The sequence below is a fragment of the Aethalodelphis obliquidens genome, unplaced genomic scaffold (genome assembly GCF_003676395.1).
Source record: "Aethalodelphis obliquidens isolate GAN/ISIS:26980383/991018 unplaced genomic scaffold, ASM367639v1 scaffold8, whole genome shotgun sequence".
In the NCBI taxonomy this organism is placed as follows: domain Eukaryota; kingdom Metazoa; phylum Chordata; class Mammalia; order Artiodactyla; family Delphinidae; genus Aethalodelphis; species Aethalodelphis obliquidens.
Genome location: NW_020837952.1, coordinates 46890104 through 46906881, shown reverse-complemented (window position 1 = coordinate 46906881; position 16778 = coordinate 46890104). Strand labels below are relative to the sequence as shown.

Sequence of the window (16778 nt, the reverse complement as noted above, 5' to 3'; positions counted from 1 at the left end):
AATAATTCTTTATGACAGGTTTCCATTTTACAGTCAATTTTCAACGTGGTTATGATCAAGTATTTTTCTGTAAGGAGCACTTTCTCGCCATTATTTTCTAGTTTTTCCCACCTGCTAGTGATTGAAGTTGATTCATTTCACATAAGGCCTGATCCAGGCTCACAGGAACATCGTGCATGGTTAAGTCAGCTGTCAGGGCAGAATTCTTGTGCTTTTGTTTCAGTCCCTGGTGGTGAGAGCTGATGGGTGTCTTCAGTACAGGAGGATGAGAGCCTTGGGAGGGAAAGGTAGACTAAGTTTATGGATACCTCGGAATCAGTTGTTCTTTGACATATTTTTAGTTTTCCTATGTAGGGGCGGAAAAACGTTTCTTCCGTCTTCTTAGGGTCCCTGGCTGAGCCTGAAAATTAAATTGAAAAGGCAGACTTTCACCACCCTTGTTCCACCTGACCCTGCAGGCAGAAATTTGAGAGGCTGACTTTGGTAAGAAATTCTATCTCCTGTGGCTTTTATTAAGAAGCCCAGGATCTCTTAACAGCAGCTTCTGGACCAAGCAAGGAGTACTAGATGATAGAATCCCACCTTTGTCACCAAAACTGTAGGGGAGAAAAAAATTTGTTTTCCTCTACCCTCCTAGGTTCTTCTGCTGGGGCCCGGTAAATTAGCCTGAAAAAAGATTGATTTAACAAGAGAAAAATCAAACAGAAGTTTACTAACGTGTGCATCACACTTAACACACCTACTCAGGGATGAGCAACTCCAAGGGGTGGCTTGAACTTGGGGTCTATATACTAACTTAGCAGGGGAGAGGGAGTGGGGAGAGAAGGCCCTCATGGAAAAGCAAATGACTCTTTGGAAGGATAAATAGGCCCTTAGGAGAATAGATGATATGGTAGTTTGTGGCAGTGTCTGTCTGGGTGTGGTGCTGGCTTCCTGTCCCCTGCCCCCTCTCCCGGGAGGGGACTTATAACACTTGAGTCCTTTTGGGAGGCTCTGCTTTTAGGCACATAAGGGCTCTCGGAATCAAATGCCTCGGCTCGTAATAATTCTAATGTCAGTGTGGCCTGCTTTGGGGTGGCATATCGTGATCCCCTCTATGTACCTTTAACGGAAAATGTCTATCTACATGGAGCGTGCCTGAGGAACTCATAAAGTAAGAAGGAAGCCAGAACCACATGTAGCTGGGACTCATCATTAGTCATTTTTAAAGAAGTTTCGGGGCCTCTGTAGTAAAAGTGTTGCCGAACGTTAGTCATCAGAGCGATCCTCTCCAAGGATGTTTGCACTGAGGGAAGGAAAGAACTGTGGTGTGTGACGCTTACGCTGTATCTATTCGGTGAGGATTTAGTGCTTTATACATTGTAACGCATGACAGGATCATAAGGATGTGTTATCTTAACCTAACCAGTTTGTAGGTCTGGGGTGGTTTGGGAGATTCATTCACCCGGTTAAGATAATAAGATAAACAAGCCTCCTACTGCGCACCCTACCCCCCCCCCCCCCCCGCAGCACTCAGCCTGAAGCTGCCCGTGTGAGTGGCAGCCCAATCACCCAATCACAAGTCATTGCTTGCATCTGCCTTTGTGACTCTGGATTGGAGGCTCTTCTAAGAAACTTTCCTTTGCGTTTTTCTCCTTGTGGGGGCAGTTCCTCAGGTGCTCTGCAGGGGCTGCTTACTACTTTGAAATGGTCTCCTAGGTACCTCCAACGTGAATTTTATGAATGCCGTATGGCCTGTATTTCAATCTAAATGACAGTTTGTCTTGGTCTTTTCTAGATGCGGTAATAGACAAATGGGATGGGACAGATGGGAACTCTGTCCCCTGTGCTCAAAGAACCGTCCTATGTTTGTATCTGGGGGATCCAAAAACAAATGAAGTTAATTTCTCCCTTTAAGCAAATTCTTGTTTTGTTAGGAGGCAAAACAAACCTATTATAAAATATATAACACATGAAAGATTTAAAGCACAGCCTGGTTGGAGGAGGCTGAACTGGGTTTTAGTTTTTGCCTGGCCATAGCCAGTTATGTGACCTTTGCCAAGTCACAAGTGCTCTGGCCCAGTCTATCTCTCCGCTCCATCTGTAACTAAGGATATAGGGTTCCTTGAAGTTCTCTGCAGAGTTACTCTTCGATGTTTACATTTAAGGGAGACAGTGATCAGTAGCAGGTTTTCCAGGGAAAGCCTCTTGGGAGGAATGCTTAAGGGAGATGGAGGGTGTGAGTTGGCCGAGGACGAGGCACTGCTAGGCAGGGGGTGTGCATGAACGAAGGTAGGAAGGTAGGAATAAACAAAGACGTGGAGAAGACCAATTGGGAGCTGGCAGGGGGGCTACGAGAAAGGGTGGGATGGGAGGTGAAGACGTAAGAAAACAGGCAGTGGTAGGAGAATTGAGGCAGTGCACTGATTTGAAGGCCGTTCTGTCTATGGGCAAGTGGAGATTTAAGACTGAAGAAGGCTTGGGGGCCAATTACCCTTTCATGGTCTTATTCTGTTTAGGAGACTGTTTTGGAAACTCTTTAGAATCATTGAGAACTCAGCAAGGCTGTCTGAAGCCTGCCTACAATTTCAGAGTGAAGTGAATTCCCTGTGCATCCTGTGTAAATGCACGCCCACCCTCATTACTTCTTCACTCAGCTCTATTTTCCTTCATAGCACATAGCACACTACCTAAAATTATGTATTTATTTATTAGTCTTTTTTGCCATTTTAAAAAATGGGAGTATAGTTGATTTACAATGTTTCAGGTATACAGCAAAGTGATTCAGTTATATAAATATATATATGTATAATTTTCCATTATGGTTTATTACAAGATATTGAATATAGTTCCCTGTGCTATACAGTAGGTCCTTGTTGTTTATCTATTTTATTAGTAGTTTGTATCCCAAACTCCTAACTTATCCCTCCCTCACCTTTCCCCTTTGGTAACCATAACTTTGTTTTCTATGTCTGTGAGTCTGTTTCTGTAGTAAGTTCATTTGTATTATTTTTGTAGATTCCACATATAAGTGATATCATGTGATGTTTGTCTTTCTCTGTCCTACTTGCTTCGCTTAGCATGATAATCTCTAGGTTCATCCATGTTGCTGCAAATGGCATTATTTCATTCTTTTTTATGGCTGAGTAATATTCCTTTGTATACATGTACCACATCTTCTTTATCCATTTATCTGCTGACAGACATTTAGGTTGCTTCCATATCTTGGCTATTATAAATAGTGCTGCTATGAACATTGGGGTGCATGTATCTTTTTGAATTAGAGTTTTCATCTTTTCTGGATATATGCCCAGGAGTGGGATTGCCAGATCATATGATAAGTCTAATTTTAGTTTTTTAAGGAACCTCCATACTGTTCTCCATAGTGGCTGCACCAATTTACATTCCCACCAGCAATGTAGGAGGGTTCCTTTTTCTCTACACTCTCTCCAGCATTTATTATTTGTAGACTTTTGGATGTTGGCCATTCTGACCAGTGTGAGGTGATACCTCATTGTAGTTTTGCATTTCTCTAATACTTAGTGATGTTGAACATCTCTTCATGTGCCTATTGGCCATCTGTATGTCTTCTTTGGAGAAATGTCTATTTAGATCTTATTAGTTTTTTAAAAAATCTGCCTTTCTTGCTAAAAAGAAGGAACTTGATCTGTCTTTCCACCATTGTATGCCCAGCTTCTGGAACAGTGGCTGGCACATAGTAGGTTCTCAGTAAAAATTTGCCAAGGGAATGAACATATAATGGAGAAAATGACTTTGTTAATTCAGATTTACCCTTCCACTTCAGAAAAGCAAGTATTTATTATTAAGGGTATTTTAATGTTAATTACGTGTATTATAATTCATTCATTAATTCTTTCAACAAATATTTACTGAACCTTAAAGCAGTAAAAACAGATTTTATTCAAGACTATTGCAATAGGAGGAAAGAGACATTAGTACAGGACTGGGTTCAGTTCCATGGGCATGGGCAAGTGGGAATTTGTAGCCAAGGAGTAGGGTGAGGGTCAGTGGATAGAAAATTACTAAGAGGCAACACCAAGGATAAGGGGAATTCTGGCTAAACGAACCTAGCAGGATTCTTGCTGAAGGCAGGCCAGGGTGATCACACATCACCTGGGGGATGGTGGAGAATGAGAAACTTGACTAGATATCGAGGGTAATCAGGTATTGAGCATGGCTAAACTCAGCAGGATTCTTGTTAAAATTGCACTACATAGAGATGAACATAGAAACCCAAAAGTCAAGCCTAGCTGAAGAAGAGTTCAGAGAGCCTGAGTAGAGTTTGGTTAATGAGAGAATCTTTGCCAGGTGACCATCTCTGTTTTGGTTCCTGGGTATATAGCAGTGAGCAGGACAGGTAGAGACCCACACTGCCTTCACTGAGCTCACACTGAGACCAACAGCTGTCAGACAACTAAATACAAGACTGTTTAGCTGCAATTGTGGAAAATGCCACCATAGAGATTGTGGTTGGACAACTAAACACACAGTGGCTGCACCACAGTTGTGCAAAGTGCTATCGTGGCAAAATACAAGTGCTGACAGGGGACCTTGATCTGTTAGCTGGAGGGGGATGGGTCGGGGGTGCTTCTCAGGAAATGATGCTGCAACTGAATGTGAAGGTGGATTTGCTTGTTAAGTAAAGTGGTGGGGAGGGAAAGGAGTCATCTAGGCAGTGAGGACAGAATTTGCAAATCTGGAAGGAAGAAAAAGGGCCAGTGGGGCTAGTATGCAGAGACCAATGTGGGGGGGAGAGGGTGCATGAGGAGGATGTCAGAGAGGTGTCACAGGCCCCGAGGCCTGTTCAGGGATTTGGGATGTTACCTGAAGAGCAACTGACACATACACACTACTATATATAAAATGGATAACTACTAAGGACCTACAGGGAACTCTGCTCAATACTATGTAATGGCCTATATGGGAAAAGAATCTAAAAAAGGGTGGATAAATGTATGTGTATGACAGACTCACTTTGCTGTACACCTGAAAGTAACACAAAATTGTAAATCAATTCTACCCCAATAAAAATTAAAAAAAAAAAAAAAAAAAGCAATTGAAGCCAGTGCAAGGTTTTTGCAAAGTGAGGGAGTGTTAGGAATATAGGGTCCTTCATTCCTCTAGCATCATCATCACAAGAGATTTCTCACACAGCATGCTAAAATCATCTTGTATATCCAGAGTCATGAAGGAGCTCAAAGAACCCTTTTTTTTTTTTTTTTTTTGCAGTACGCGGGCCTCTCACTGTTGTGGCCTCTCCCGTTGTGGAGCACAGGCTCCGGACGCGCAGGCTCAGCGGCCATGGCTCACGGGCCCAGCCGCTCCGCGGCATGCAGGATCTTCCCGGACCGGGGCACGAACCCATGTCCCCTGCACCGGCAGGCGGACTCTCAACCACTGCGCCACCAGGGAAGCCCTCAAAGAACCCTTTTTTGACATCATTTCTATTTCTTTTTACTGTATTTTGAGCTCTCAAACGGACTGTGAACTCCCAGGGGCAGGGGACTTATTTATTCTTTGTATCTTCAAAGCATCACAAAGCATGCTAGCTGTGCGTAAGAGCTCTGTCAATGCAGGAAGGGTGAGGAAAGTGGATAAACAGTTTCTTTCTGGGGGGGTTACACAATTTGCCTGGCTTTCCAACAGAAGTGATGGCTCTGATCCAGGCTAACAACATTAAAAGAAGTGACCTAAATTGTATTTTAGCCGATTGAGAACAGTAATTTTTAGGTCACTTTATTTATTTATTTATTTATTTATTTATTTATTAGGCTGCATTGGGTCTTCGTTGCTGCGCATGGGCTTTCTCTGGTTGTGGCAAGCAGGGGCTACTCTTCGTTTTGGTGTGCAGGCTTCTCATTGCGGTGGCTTCTCTTTGTTGCCAAGCACGGGCTCTAGGCGGCACAAGCTTCAGTAGTTGCGACGCGTGGGCTCTAGGGTGCAGGGGCTTCAGTAGTTGTGGCGCACGGGCTCAGTAGTTGTGGCACACGGGCTTTGTTGCTCCATGGCATGTGGGATCTTCCCGGACCAGGGATCGAACCCATGTCCCCTGCATTGGCAGGCGGATTCTTAACCACTGCGCCACAAGGGAAGTCCCTAGGTGACTTTTTAGATATCAGTTTGGATTACAGATTAATGACATTAATTGCTAGCTTGAAAGTTTTGGCACCTGCACCTTCCTTAGTCTTTTATTATTACATTTAATCAATGTATAGAATACAGTATAATCTTCCAAGGGGTATAAAAATAGTGGGCTTCCAGCAATGATCATTCAGATTTTAATTATACTCAAAACATTTTAATGCATGAGATTATACGAAGCACATATGAAAATGGTGGATTTGTGAGAGGGTGATAATCCTAAAGTTTGTTTCTCCTTCTGATCACATTTTCATGAGGCATTTATTCAAAAGTGAAATCTCTTTCTGTTCAATATTTCCTTGAAATATTTCCTCATCTCCTTTCAGCTTCTTTGATCCAGTTTCAAGAACAAATCTTAACCTCATGAAACTGCTAATTCTAGAGATTTTAGTACTAATCCTGACATGAAAAGAGGGTTTTTGTGATGTATATTCCCTACTACCTCTGACACAGACCAATCTTTCTTTTTCTTCTCCTTCTCTGATAAATGCTTAGATCCGCCTACTGGGAGATCATTACAGTGGGAGGAAAAAGCAGAAATGTGGCTTTTCATATTCTATTCTATCAGCGGAGGGTTCTATACGGAATTGTTTATTTTGGATGAAGTATGGTAGATGAACATTATTTTACTTCCCTCTCCCTGGGATTCTTTCATAGAAGACATATCAAACATTTCAGTCACATGTAGAAGGAAGAAATTAAACAAAGGCCCTACAGGTGACTTTCAGTGGGGGGAGTCAGTCCTTTTTTCCTCATTTGGTTTTAAAATGCTTGGCTCAGCCAGAGTCCTCTTCTCTATAGCAGGGGGTTCCTTAATCCACAAAGTCAGCTAAGTGATACAGACAAACTTCACATTTTCCTTTTAACTTAAGCATATATATGTAATTCTTTACCTAAACTTAAAAATTTGGAGTTCAGATCTTTGCTTTTAATGGGTCCTCTGATTGGAATTGGATGTCACCTTTCTCAAAATGCATCACACACAATTTCTAGTTTTGGTTTCTGTAAGGTAAGAACTTAGGCAATTGTGATGCTTCTGGGCAGGATACTTTTTTTTTTTTTTTAACATCTTTATTGGAGTATAATTGCTTTACAATGTTGTGTTAGTTTCTGCTGTATAACAAAGTGAATCAGCTATATGTATACATATATCCCCATATCCCCTCCCTCTTGTGTCTCCCTCCCATCCTCCCTATCCCACCCCTCTAGGTGGTCACAAAGCACGGAGCTGATCTCCCTGTGCCATGCGGCTGCTTCCCACTAGCTGTTTTACATTTGGTAGTGTATATATGTCCATGCTACTCTCTCACTTTGTCACAGCTTACCCTTCCCCGTCCCCGTATCTTCAAGTCCATTCTCTAGTAGGTCTGTGTCTTCATTCCTGTCTTACCCCTAAGTTCTTCATGACCTTTTTTTTTTTCCCCTTAGATTCCATATATATGTGTTAGCATATGGTATTTGTTTTTCTCTTTCTGACTTACTTCACTCTGTATGACAGACTCTAGGTCCATCAACCTCACTACAAATAACTCAATTTCTTTTCTTTTTATGGCTGAGTAATATTCCATTGTATATATGTGCCACATCTTCTTTATCCATTCATCCGATGATGGACACTTAGGTTGCTTCCATCTCCTGGCTATTATAAATAGAGCTACAGTGAACATTTTGGTACATGACTCTTTTTGAATTATGGTTTTCTCAGGGTATATGCCCAGTAGTGGGATTGCTGGGTCATATGGTAGTTCTATTTTTAGTTTTTTAAGGAACCTCCATACTGTTTTCCATAGTGGCTGTATCAATTTACATTCCCACCAGCAGTGTAAGAGTGTTCCCTTTTCTCCACACCCTGTCCAGCATTTATTGTTTCTAGGTTTTTTGATGATGGCCATTCTGACCGGTGTCAGATGATATCTCATTGTAGTTTTAATTTGTATTTCTCTAATGATTAATGATGTTGAGCATTCTTTCATGTGTTTGTTGGCAATCTGTATATCTTCTTTGGAGAAATGTCTATTTAGGTCTTCTGCCCAGTTTTGGATTGGGTTGTTTGTTTTTTTGTTATTGAGCTGAATGAGCTGCTTGTAAATTTTGGAGATTAATCTTTTTTCAGTTACTTCATTTGCAAATATTTTCTCCCATTCTGAGGGTTGTCTTTTGCTCTTGTTTATGGTTTCCTTTGCAGTGCAAAAGCTTTGAAGTTTCATTAGGTCCCATTTGTTTAGTTTTGTTTTTATTTCCTTTTCTCTAGGAGGGGGGTCAAAAAGGATCTTGCTGTGATTTATGTCATAGAATGTTCTACCTATGTTTTCCTCTAAGAGTTTGATAGTTTCTGGCCTTACATTTAGATCTTTAATCCATTTTGAGCTTATTTTTGTGTATGGTGTTAGGGAGTGATCTAATCTCATACTTTTACATGTACCTGTCCAGTTTTCCCAGCATCACTTATTGAAGAGGCTGTCTTTTCTCCACTGTATATTCTTGCCTCCTTTATCAAAGGTAAGGTGACCATATGTGCGTGGGTTCATCTCTGGGCTTTCTATCCTCTTCCATTGATCTATATTTCTGTTTTTGTGCCAGTATCATACTGTCTTGATTACTGTAGCTTTGTAGTATAGTTTGAAGTCAGGGAGCCTGATTCTTCCAGCTCCACTTTTCGTTCTCAAGATTGCTTTGGCTATTCGGGGTCTTTTGTGTTTCCATACAAATTGTGAAATTTTTTGTTCTAGTTCTGTGAAAAATGCCAGTGGTAGTTTGATAGGGATTTCATTGAATCTGTAGATTGCTTTGGGCAGTAGAGTTATTTTCACAATGTCGATTCTTCCAATCTAAGAACATGGTATATCTCTCCATCTATTTGTATCATCTTTAATTTCTTTCATCAGTGTCTTATAGTTTTCTGCATACAGGTCTTTTGTCTCATTAGGTAGGTTTATTCCTAGATATTTTATTCTTTTTGTTGCAGTGGTAAATGGGAGTGTTTTCTTAATTTCATTTTCAGATTTTTCATCATTAGTGTATAGGAATGCCAGAAATTTCTGTGCATTAATTTTGTATCCTACTACTTTACCAAATTCATTGTTTAGCTCTAGTAGTTTTCTGGTAGCATCTTTGGGATTCTCTATGTATAGTATCATGTCATCTTGGGCAGGATACTTTTGATTGCTACCTTTTCCTGCCTTAAATCTTTTATGGTTTTCTTGTTCGCTCACAAGTTGAAAGAATTCCAAAGCATTCAGCCTATTTTTCATAGAAAACAACTCTTTCATTTCACCCTCATATCTTCCTAGTTTGTACCATACTAAATTCAATTACCAAAATTAGACTAACAAATTCAGTTGACTCTTGGTCATGCTAGAACCAATGCTAGTTAGGAGCAGAAGTATGCCAGCACAGGAGGGATGAACCTGCTAGCTGCAGGCATTTAGTGTGCCCTGGGCATCAGGTAGAAAGTTTTGCAGAGGAAATAGAGGGCCCTATTTAATAATTAGAGGGTTAATCCAGCAGTCTATTTTATGTCTGTTAGCAGAGCTTACCTTTTACTTGTTGTGTGTGTTGGATAATTTTTAACAGGTTATGTATTTGTAAATTCTCTTGGTTGCAGGTAAATGTCAAATATCCCTTATAAGCTTAGAAAACTTTTAAACCTGGAAGGGACTCTAGAGATTACTCAGCTATCTTAAAGCTGAGGAAATAGCAGATATGTCACATGACTTAGCCCAGTACAAGTGATCCGAGAATCCTATCAGTTAGATAATAGAATCATTGAGGCTCAGAAAGACCTAGTGACATTTCAGAACTTTGCAGTTAGTAAGTAGTAGACTTATGGCTTGGAACCCAGTCCTCTGACCCTAAATCCTGTGCTCTTTCTACCCTTTGTGGGCGCCAGGAGTTCGTGGTCTTGTTGGGATGATAAGCACATAAAAGGGAACTGAAATCCAATGTGATATGCGTGGTGACGGACATTGGTAGAAGGTGTGGGGGGCATATAAAAGAGGCAACAAGTAAGCCTTTCCAGAGAAAGTGACCTGGCCTTGAGTCCTGACAGGCGTTTGTCCGGTAAAGAAGGTGAGGAAGAGCATTTCAAGCAAGAAACAATAGCATGAACAAAGGCAAGGGAGGTGAATCGGGGGGTGTGAACCTCTGGAATGGGAGAGTTGGGAGGTGATATTGGAGAAGTCAGCAAGGTTTAGGGCATGGCAGATCTTGTCTGCCATGGTAAAGGGTTTATCAGAGGAGGTGCTGTAGAATTTCCAGCACTAAGGGTGGTAGATAAGCATGTTTTTTTTTTTTTTGGCCGAGCTGTTCGGCATGTAGGATCTTAGTTCCCTGACCAGGGATCGAACCCACGCCCCCAGCAGTGGAAGCACAGAGTCTTAACCACTGGACCACCAGGAAGTCCGTAGATTTGCATTTTAGATCCAGTACTCTCGTGGCTGAATAGAGGATGGAATTGGTCGAGAGGAGAATGGAGACTCTCCTGTGTTAACTAAGAGAGGACAAGACAAATGGAGAGAAAGTGGTGTATCTGCGATTTAGTCAGTAAATCCAGCAGTGCGTGATTGGGTAGCAGGGGAGGGAAAGGGAACAATCTGAGGTATTCCCCAGTTTATGGCTATACCCACTGCCGGTGCAACTGGGTGGACGGAGCTGTCGGCAGGAAGCACAAGGTTGAGAGGTGGGATGGGAGCCATGATGAGCTAATTTGGGGCCTGTTGATTTGAATCTCTTATCTGAGTGGAGGTGTTCAGTAGGTAGAAGAATATATGAGTCTAGTGCTTAGGAGCTAGAAGACTGAGCTGGAGCAAAACATTCGGGAGTCCTTAGTATACACATGGTGGCCAAACCCTGTAGAACAGTTGAAAGAGCCAAGAAGAATAAAAGACAAGAAGACGGCAGGAGATAGAACTTGGGAGAATGCTGTGCAGTATTTAAGGGATGGGCAGCGGAAAAAGTTGTAGCAAGAGATGAGGAATGGCTTTAGAAGTAGGCAGAGTATAGTAAAATCATGGAAGCTAAGAAAGGAGAGGGCTGCCCAGGGATAAACTCCATGTACCTATGCTCACCTCATCTATGATAGAGGAGGCCAGAATATACAATGGAGCAAAGACAGCCTCTTCAGTAAGTGGTGCTGGGAAAACTGGACAGCTACATGTAAAAGACTCCCTAACACCATACACAAAAATAAACTCAAAATGGATTAGAGACCTAAATGTAAGGCCAGACACTATAAAACTCTTAGAGGAAAACATAGGCAGAACACTCGTTGATATAAATTGCAGTAAGATCTTTTTTGACCCACATCCTAGAGTAATGAAAATAAAACCAAAAATAAACAAATAGGGCCTAATTAAACTTAAAAGCTTTTGCATAGCAAAGGAAACCTTAAATAAGATGAAAAGACAACCCTCAGAATGGAGGAAAATATTTGCAAACGAAGCAACTGACAAAGGATTAATGTCCAGAATATACAAGCAGCTTATGCAGCTCAATATCAAAAAAACAAACAACCCAATCAAAAAATGGGCGAAAGACCTAAATAGACATTTCTCCAAAGAAGACATACAGATGGCCAACAAACACATGAAAAGATGCTCAACATCACTAATTATTAGAGAAATGCAAATCAAAACTACAATGAGGTACCACCTCACACCGATCAGAATGGCCATCATCAAAAAATCTTGGGACTTCCCTGGTGGTGCAGTGGTTAAGAATCCGCCTGCCAATGCAGGGGACACAGGTTTGAGCCCTGGTCTGGGAAGCTCCCACATGCCATGGAGCACCAAAGCCCGTGCGCCACAACTATTGAGCCTGCGCTCTAGAGCCTGTGAGCCACAACTACTGAGCCTGTGTGCCACAACTACTGAAGCCCGTGCGCCTAGAGCCCGTGCTCCACAACAAAAGAAACCATCACCATAAGAAGCGCGTGCACTGCAACGAAGAGTAGCCCCCGCTCGCCGCGACTAGAGAAAGCCCACACGCAGCAACAAAGACCCAACACAGCCAAAAAAAGAAAAAAATCTACAAACGATAAATGCTGGAGATGGTGTGGAGAAAAGGGAACCCTCTTAACACTGGGATATAAATTGATACAGCCACTATGGAAAACAGTATGGAGTTTCCTTAAAAAATTAAAGATAGAACTACCATATGACACAGCATTCCCACTACTGGGCATATACCCAGGGAAAACCATAATTCAAAAAGACACATGCACTTCAGTGTTCATAACAGCACTATTTACAATAGCCAGGACATGGAAGCAACCTAAATGTCCATCAACAGAGTAATAAAGAATATGTGGTATATTTACAATGGACTATTACTCAGCCATGAAAAGGAACGAAACTGTGTCATTTGTTGAGACGTGGATGGACCCAGAGAGTGTCATACAGAGTGAAGTAAGTCAGAAAGAGAAAAACAAATATCGTATATTAATGCATATGTGTGGAATCTAGAAAAATGGTATAGATGACCTTATTTGCAAAGCAGAAATAGAGACGCAAGTGTAGAGAACAAATGTATGGATACCAAGGGGGAAAGGGGTGGGTTGGGAGGAAATGGGAGACTGGGATTGACACGTATACACTATTGATACTAGGTATAAATTAGGCAACTGAGGGGAACATATTGTATAGCACAAGGAGCTCTACTTCATGCACTGTAGTGTCCTAAATGAGAGGGAAATCCCAAAGGGAGGGGATATATGTATATGTATGGCTGATTCATTTTGCTGTGCAGTAAAAGCTAACACAACATTGTAAAGCAACTATACTCCAGTAAAAATTGATTTTAAAAAAAATGGAGAGGGCTGAGAGCTGACCACCAGATCTAGAACAGACGATTGCATTTAGCAACATATCGGTCACAGGGAACTATCAATTTTGGTGGAATGGTAGGGACAACAGCCTGTGTAAGAGAGAACAATGAATCTGTTCCCTCTACCCAAAGGTGGGGTCTGCAACGGCTCAGCCCCTTGAATTGGTAGAGTGAGCTCATGCAGTACTGGGGGCGATGACAGAGGTCATCTGCAGCCAGGTCCCTCTGAGCAGACTAGCCGATCGTCTCAGTGAAGAGGGTGAAGGGAAGGAGCCATTCCCCACCCCCCCATAACCTTTTATTTTCTGTAGGGCAGAAATTGAAGACGCATGGAAACATCCCACTGCAACCTTTTACTCCATTTGGGACAATGATTGACAACTTTCTCCCTCCCCAGTCTGTTTATAGACACACATTTATTGAAAGAACGAGCAAACAAGCTTAATTTCTCAAACTGAAGGACTTCTGACAAACTTTAGACATGGCGTATTTATCAAAGAAAAAGAAACTTTCAACAGAGAACCTTTAAATCCTGCATAATCCTCCTTCCTCATTACACATTGGCAGCCTGTCTTCTGGATGGAGAATATAGGCTGTGATTGTCTCCACTTCTTTACCCATTTACTCCCAGCACAGTGGGGAAGCTCATTGTTGGGCAGGGTCCACAGAGTCTGGACTCATTCAGGGACACTTCCTGAGGCTCTCCACCAACACCTGCGATTTTCCTTGTTACCTGGTGACAACAACCTGAATTATAGTTGTGGGCCCTGGGGAGGAAATGAACACAGGACTGGCATTGTAAAAATCTACCTGTTAGTTGACAGCAAATATAATACGAAGCAAGAAGAATAGGCTTACATTTCAGTAGAATAAAGATTAGAAAAAGTTGTACTTTAGAAGATTACTTAAAAGGGCAGTGGACTGTCTTTGGATAAAATATCTTTCTTTTTCCAGAGGAAATAATAAAGATACTACTTTATTTTTTAATATTAAGCACTGAAAAAAAGGGGTAAACTAGGAAAACTTACCATTTAGAATCTGAGAACACATTTTTCAAGGAAGTTAGTTAGTGGGACCTTCCCTCATTCTCATCCCCGATTCACAGTACCTTGGAAATAGGGTAGGTGTGGCTGTCCAGATGTAGAAAATGGAAAAGATAACAGATGGTTCCTGTCTAGCTGTGGTTTTATAGAAAAATCTCCTAAGGAACCAACGTGAGAGGGAGAACAGTGTTCTCGTTTCCCACCTCTAGAACTTATGGTCCTTGGATCTGGGGACCTGGGTTTAAGTCCCAGTTCTGCTATTTTCTGGGCTTGTGGACATAAACTCTCTGAGTCTCAAGTTTCTTGGTAGCCAAAAGGGGATAATAATCTCTGCCTCTAGGGTTATTCTGAAGATTTAATGAGATGTTATATGCAAAACAAGCAACAGACTCTGCAATTAAATATTAGGTTCCCTCCTTGTCCAGAATGAAGATTTGAAGTGGGAAGGAGGTTCCGTGACCTCTTTCCTGTGGAAATGAACTCATCCTGGACTTTCCTTTTCTCTGGGTTGAAAGGACTGACCTGGCTGGGTAGTGCTGTCCAGCTGGTACCGACCCTGAGGGAAGATGGGGTGGGCTGGGGTTGGCCTGAGCTAAGAATGTCCTTTCCTGGCAATTACTGTGCTTTTGCTGCCAGAAAGAGATAGGTTGTGTTCAAGAAAGTGCTGAGGTCAAAGCTATCAGTACAGGTCCAGATGGTTCATGAGGGTGCCACGGTGTGTGGCCAAGAGGTAGTGTGGGGAGCACAGGCATGAAACAGTGTCTGTCAAGGGCATCAGCAGCTGGCCTGGGTGACAGTCTTAATCTCCCAGCAAGTCAGAGCCTCTTAAAGGGCCTTCAGGCAGAACGAACAGTCTGCGGGCCTGGTTATTGGCATCCAGAGGAACTCTAAGAATGAGTTCCTGCCTAGCCAGACCTGAGACATTCTGACTCTATTCTTCCCCACTTTACCTTTTAAGGCCTGTTAAGGCCAATGCCACGTGGTCATCCTGAGCTGGGTAATTCACAAGTGCTTTCTGCTGAGTTATGTTGGGGCAACTGAGAACCTCATAGAGAGTCATGAAAATAATTCACACAGAAGAAAAATAGCCCCTGATTGCTAAGTGGAGCCAACAGCTGGAACTCCCCTTCAGATTTTCAGCAGGTGCTGTGGGCAATGTGAGATCTGTGCTATGACCCATGAAGCAGAGCTACAAGAGAGAACATCTCTGCAGACAGAAGCCGTAGCATGGATCCTCAGAAGGACAATCCAGTATGGGGTGAAGAGGCAGCCTAGCATAGCAGTAAAGGGCATGGGCTTGTGGATGAGGCTGACCCAGGATCGTTCTACCACAAACCGGAGTGACTTACTTGACCTCTTTCAGTTTTCTCATCTTTAAAAGTCAATGAACGTGCACAAAAAATTCTCTGGAAGGATACACGTTTTAGGAGAAGACTGCACAGATGAAGACCAAGATGGGAGAGACAGTTTTTACTTCATACCTTTATACATTTTCATTTTTGAATCATGTGGCTATGCATCCTATTAAAAAGAATAAATGACAAAAATAAAAGACAAGTGATGATAGTTTATACCTTGCAGGATAACACAAGCCTGATAGATAGTACTCAGCTAATTTGCAGTGTTTATTATTATTAACATTAATACAGGGATGCTGGCTGGGTCATCTGCCAGTGTTTTTTACCTTTAAATACCCAGCAGTCCCTTATCATGTATCCAGATTGATGCCCTACATGCACCGGCCTTACATTATGTTTATAATCAATGGTATAAATTTAGCCCCTTAAAAGTAGTCATGTACGGACTTCCCTGGCGGTCCAGTGGTTAAGACTCCACGCTCCCAATGCAGGGGACCCGGGTTTGATCCCTGGTCAGGGAACTAGATCCACATGCGGCAACTAAAGGTCCAGCAACTAAAAGATCCTGCAACTAAAAGATCCGGCACGTGGGAGTGAAGAATGAATGAATGAATGAATAAATAAATAAATATTTTTAAAAAAGCAGTCTTGTAAATGGGTAAAATGAGTAAATGAGTGCCACTTGCAAATTGACTGTAATTTTTTTTTTTTTTACTTTTCACACATTTTAGAGAATTACATTAAATAATTGACAATGGCACATGGCACTGTATAATGAACACCTATGTACCCTTTATCTTTAGTCACCAGCTGTTAACACTTTGGTCATACTTATGTTTCCTTTCATATACACACACATACACATATATATTTTTTTCTGGACTATTTGAAAGTTAGTTGCAGATGTGACACTTTTATCTCTAAATACTTCAGCATGTGTCTTCTGAGAACAGGACATTCCCCTACATAACCACAGTACAATGATCAAACCCGGGAAATTTAACCATTACATAAGAGTATTATCTAATGTACAATCCATATGCAAATGTTCCCAAGTGTCCCTCCCAGTAAATGTTCTTTATAGCTGTTTGCTTTTTGATCCAGAATTCTGTTGAGGATCTTCCACTGCATTTGGTCGTCTCCTTTAGTCTAGAACATTTAAGTAGGGCTTGTTTTGCCTTTCATGACACAGTTTTGAAGAGCCTAAGTCAGTTTCTACCCTACCCTCCCTGCCCCAATGTGCTTCAGTTTGTATCTGTTTTTTTTTTTTTTTTTGCGGTACACGGGCCTCTCACTGTTGTGGCCTCTCCCGTTGCGGAGCACAGGCTCCGGACGCACAGGCTCAGCGGCCATGGTTCACGGGCCCAGCCGCTCCGCGGCATGTGGGATCTTCCCGGACCGGCGCACGGACCCG

General features: G+C 42.0%; 2 protein-coding genes across 2 annotated transcripts in view; both read left to right on the top strand.

Annotated features, from left to right (window-relative positions):
* The window catches only part of LOC113620917 (putative tetratricopeptide repeat protein 41), an 81682-nt gene that overhangs the window by 62871 nt on the left and 2033 nt on the right, over positions 1-16778 (top strand). The window lies entirely within an intron of this gene.
* The window catches only part of LOC113620341 (putative tetratricopeptide repeat protein 41), a 5032-nt gene continuing 1412 nt past the window's right edge, over positions 13159-16778 (top strand). The window contains 1 exon segment of the mRNA XM_027106015.1: positions 13159-13222. Coding sequence (XP_026961816.1) covers positions 13159-13222 — 64 coding nt within the window.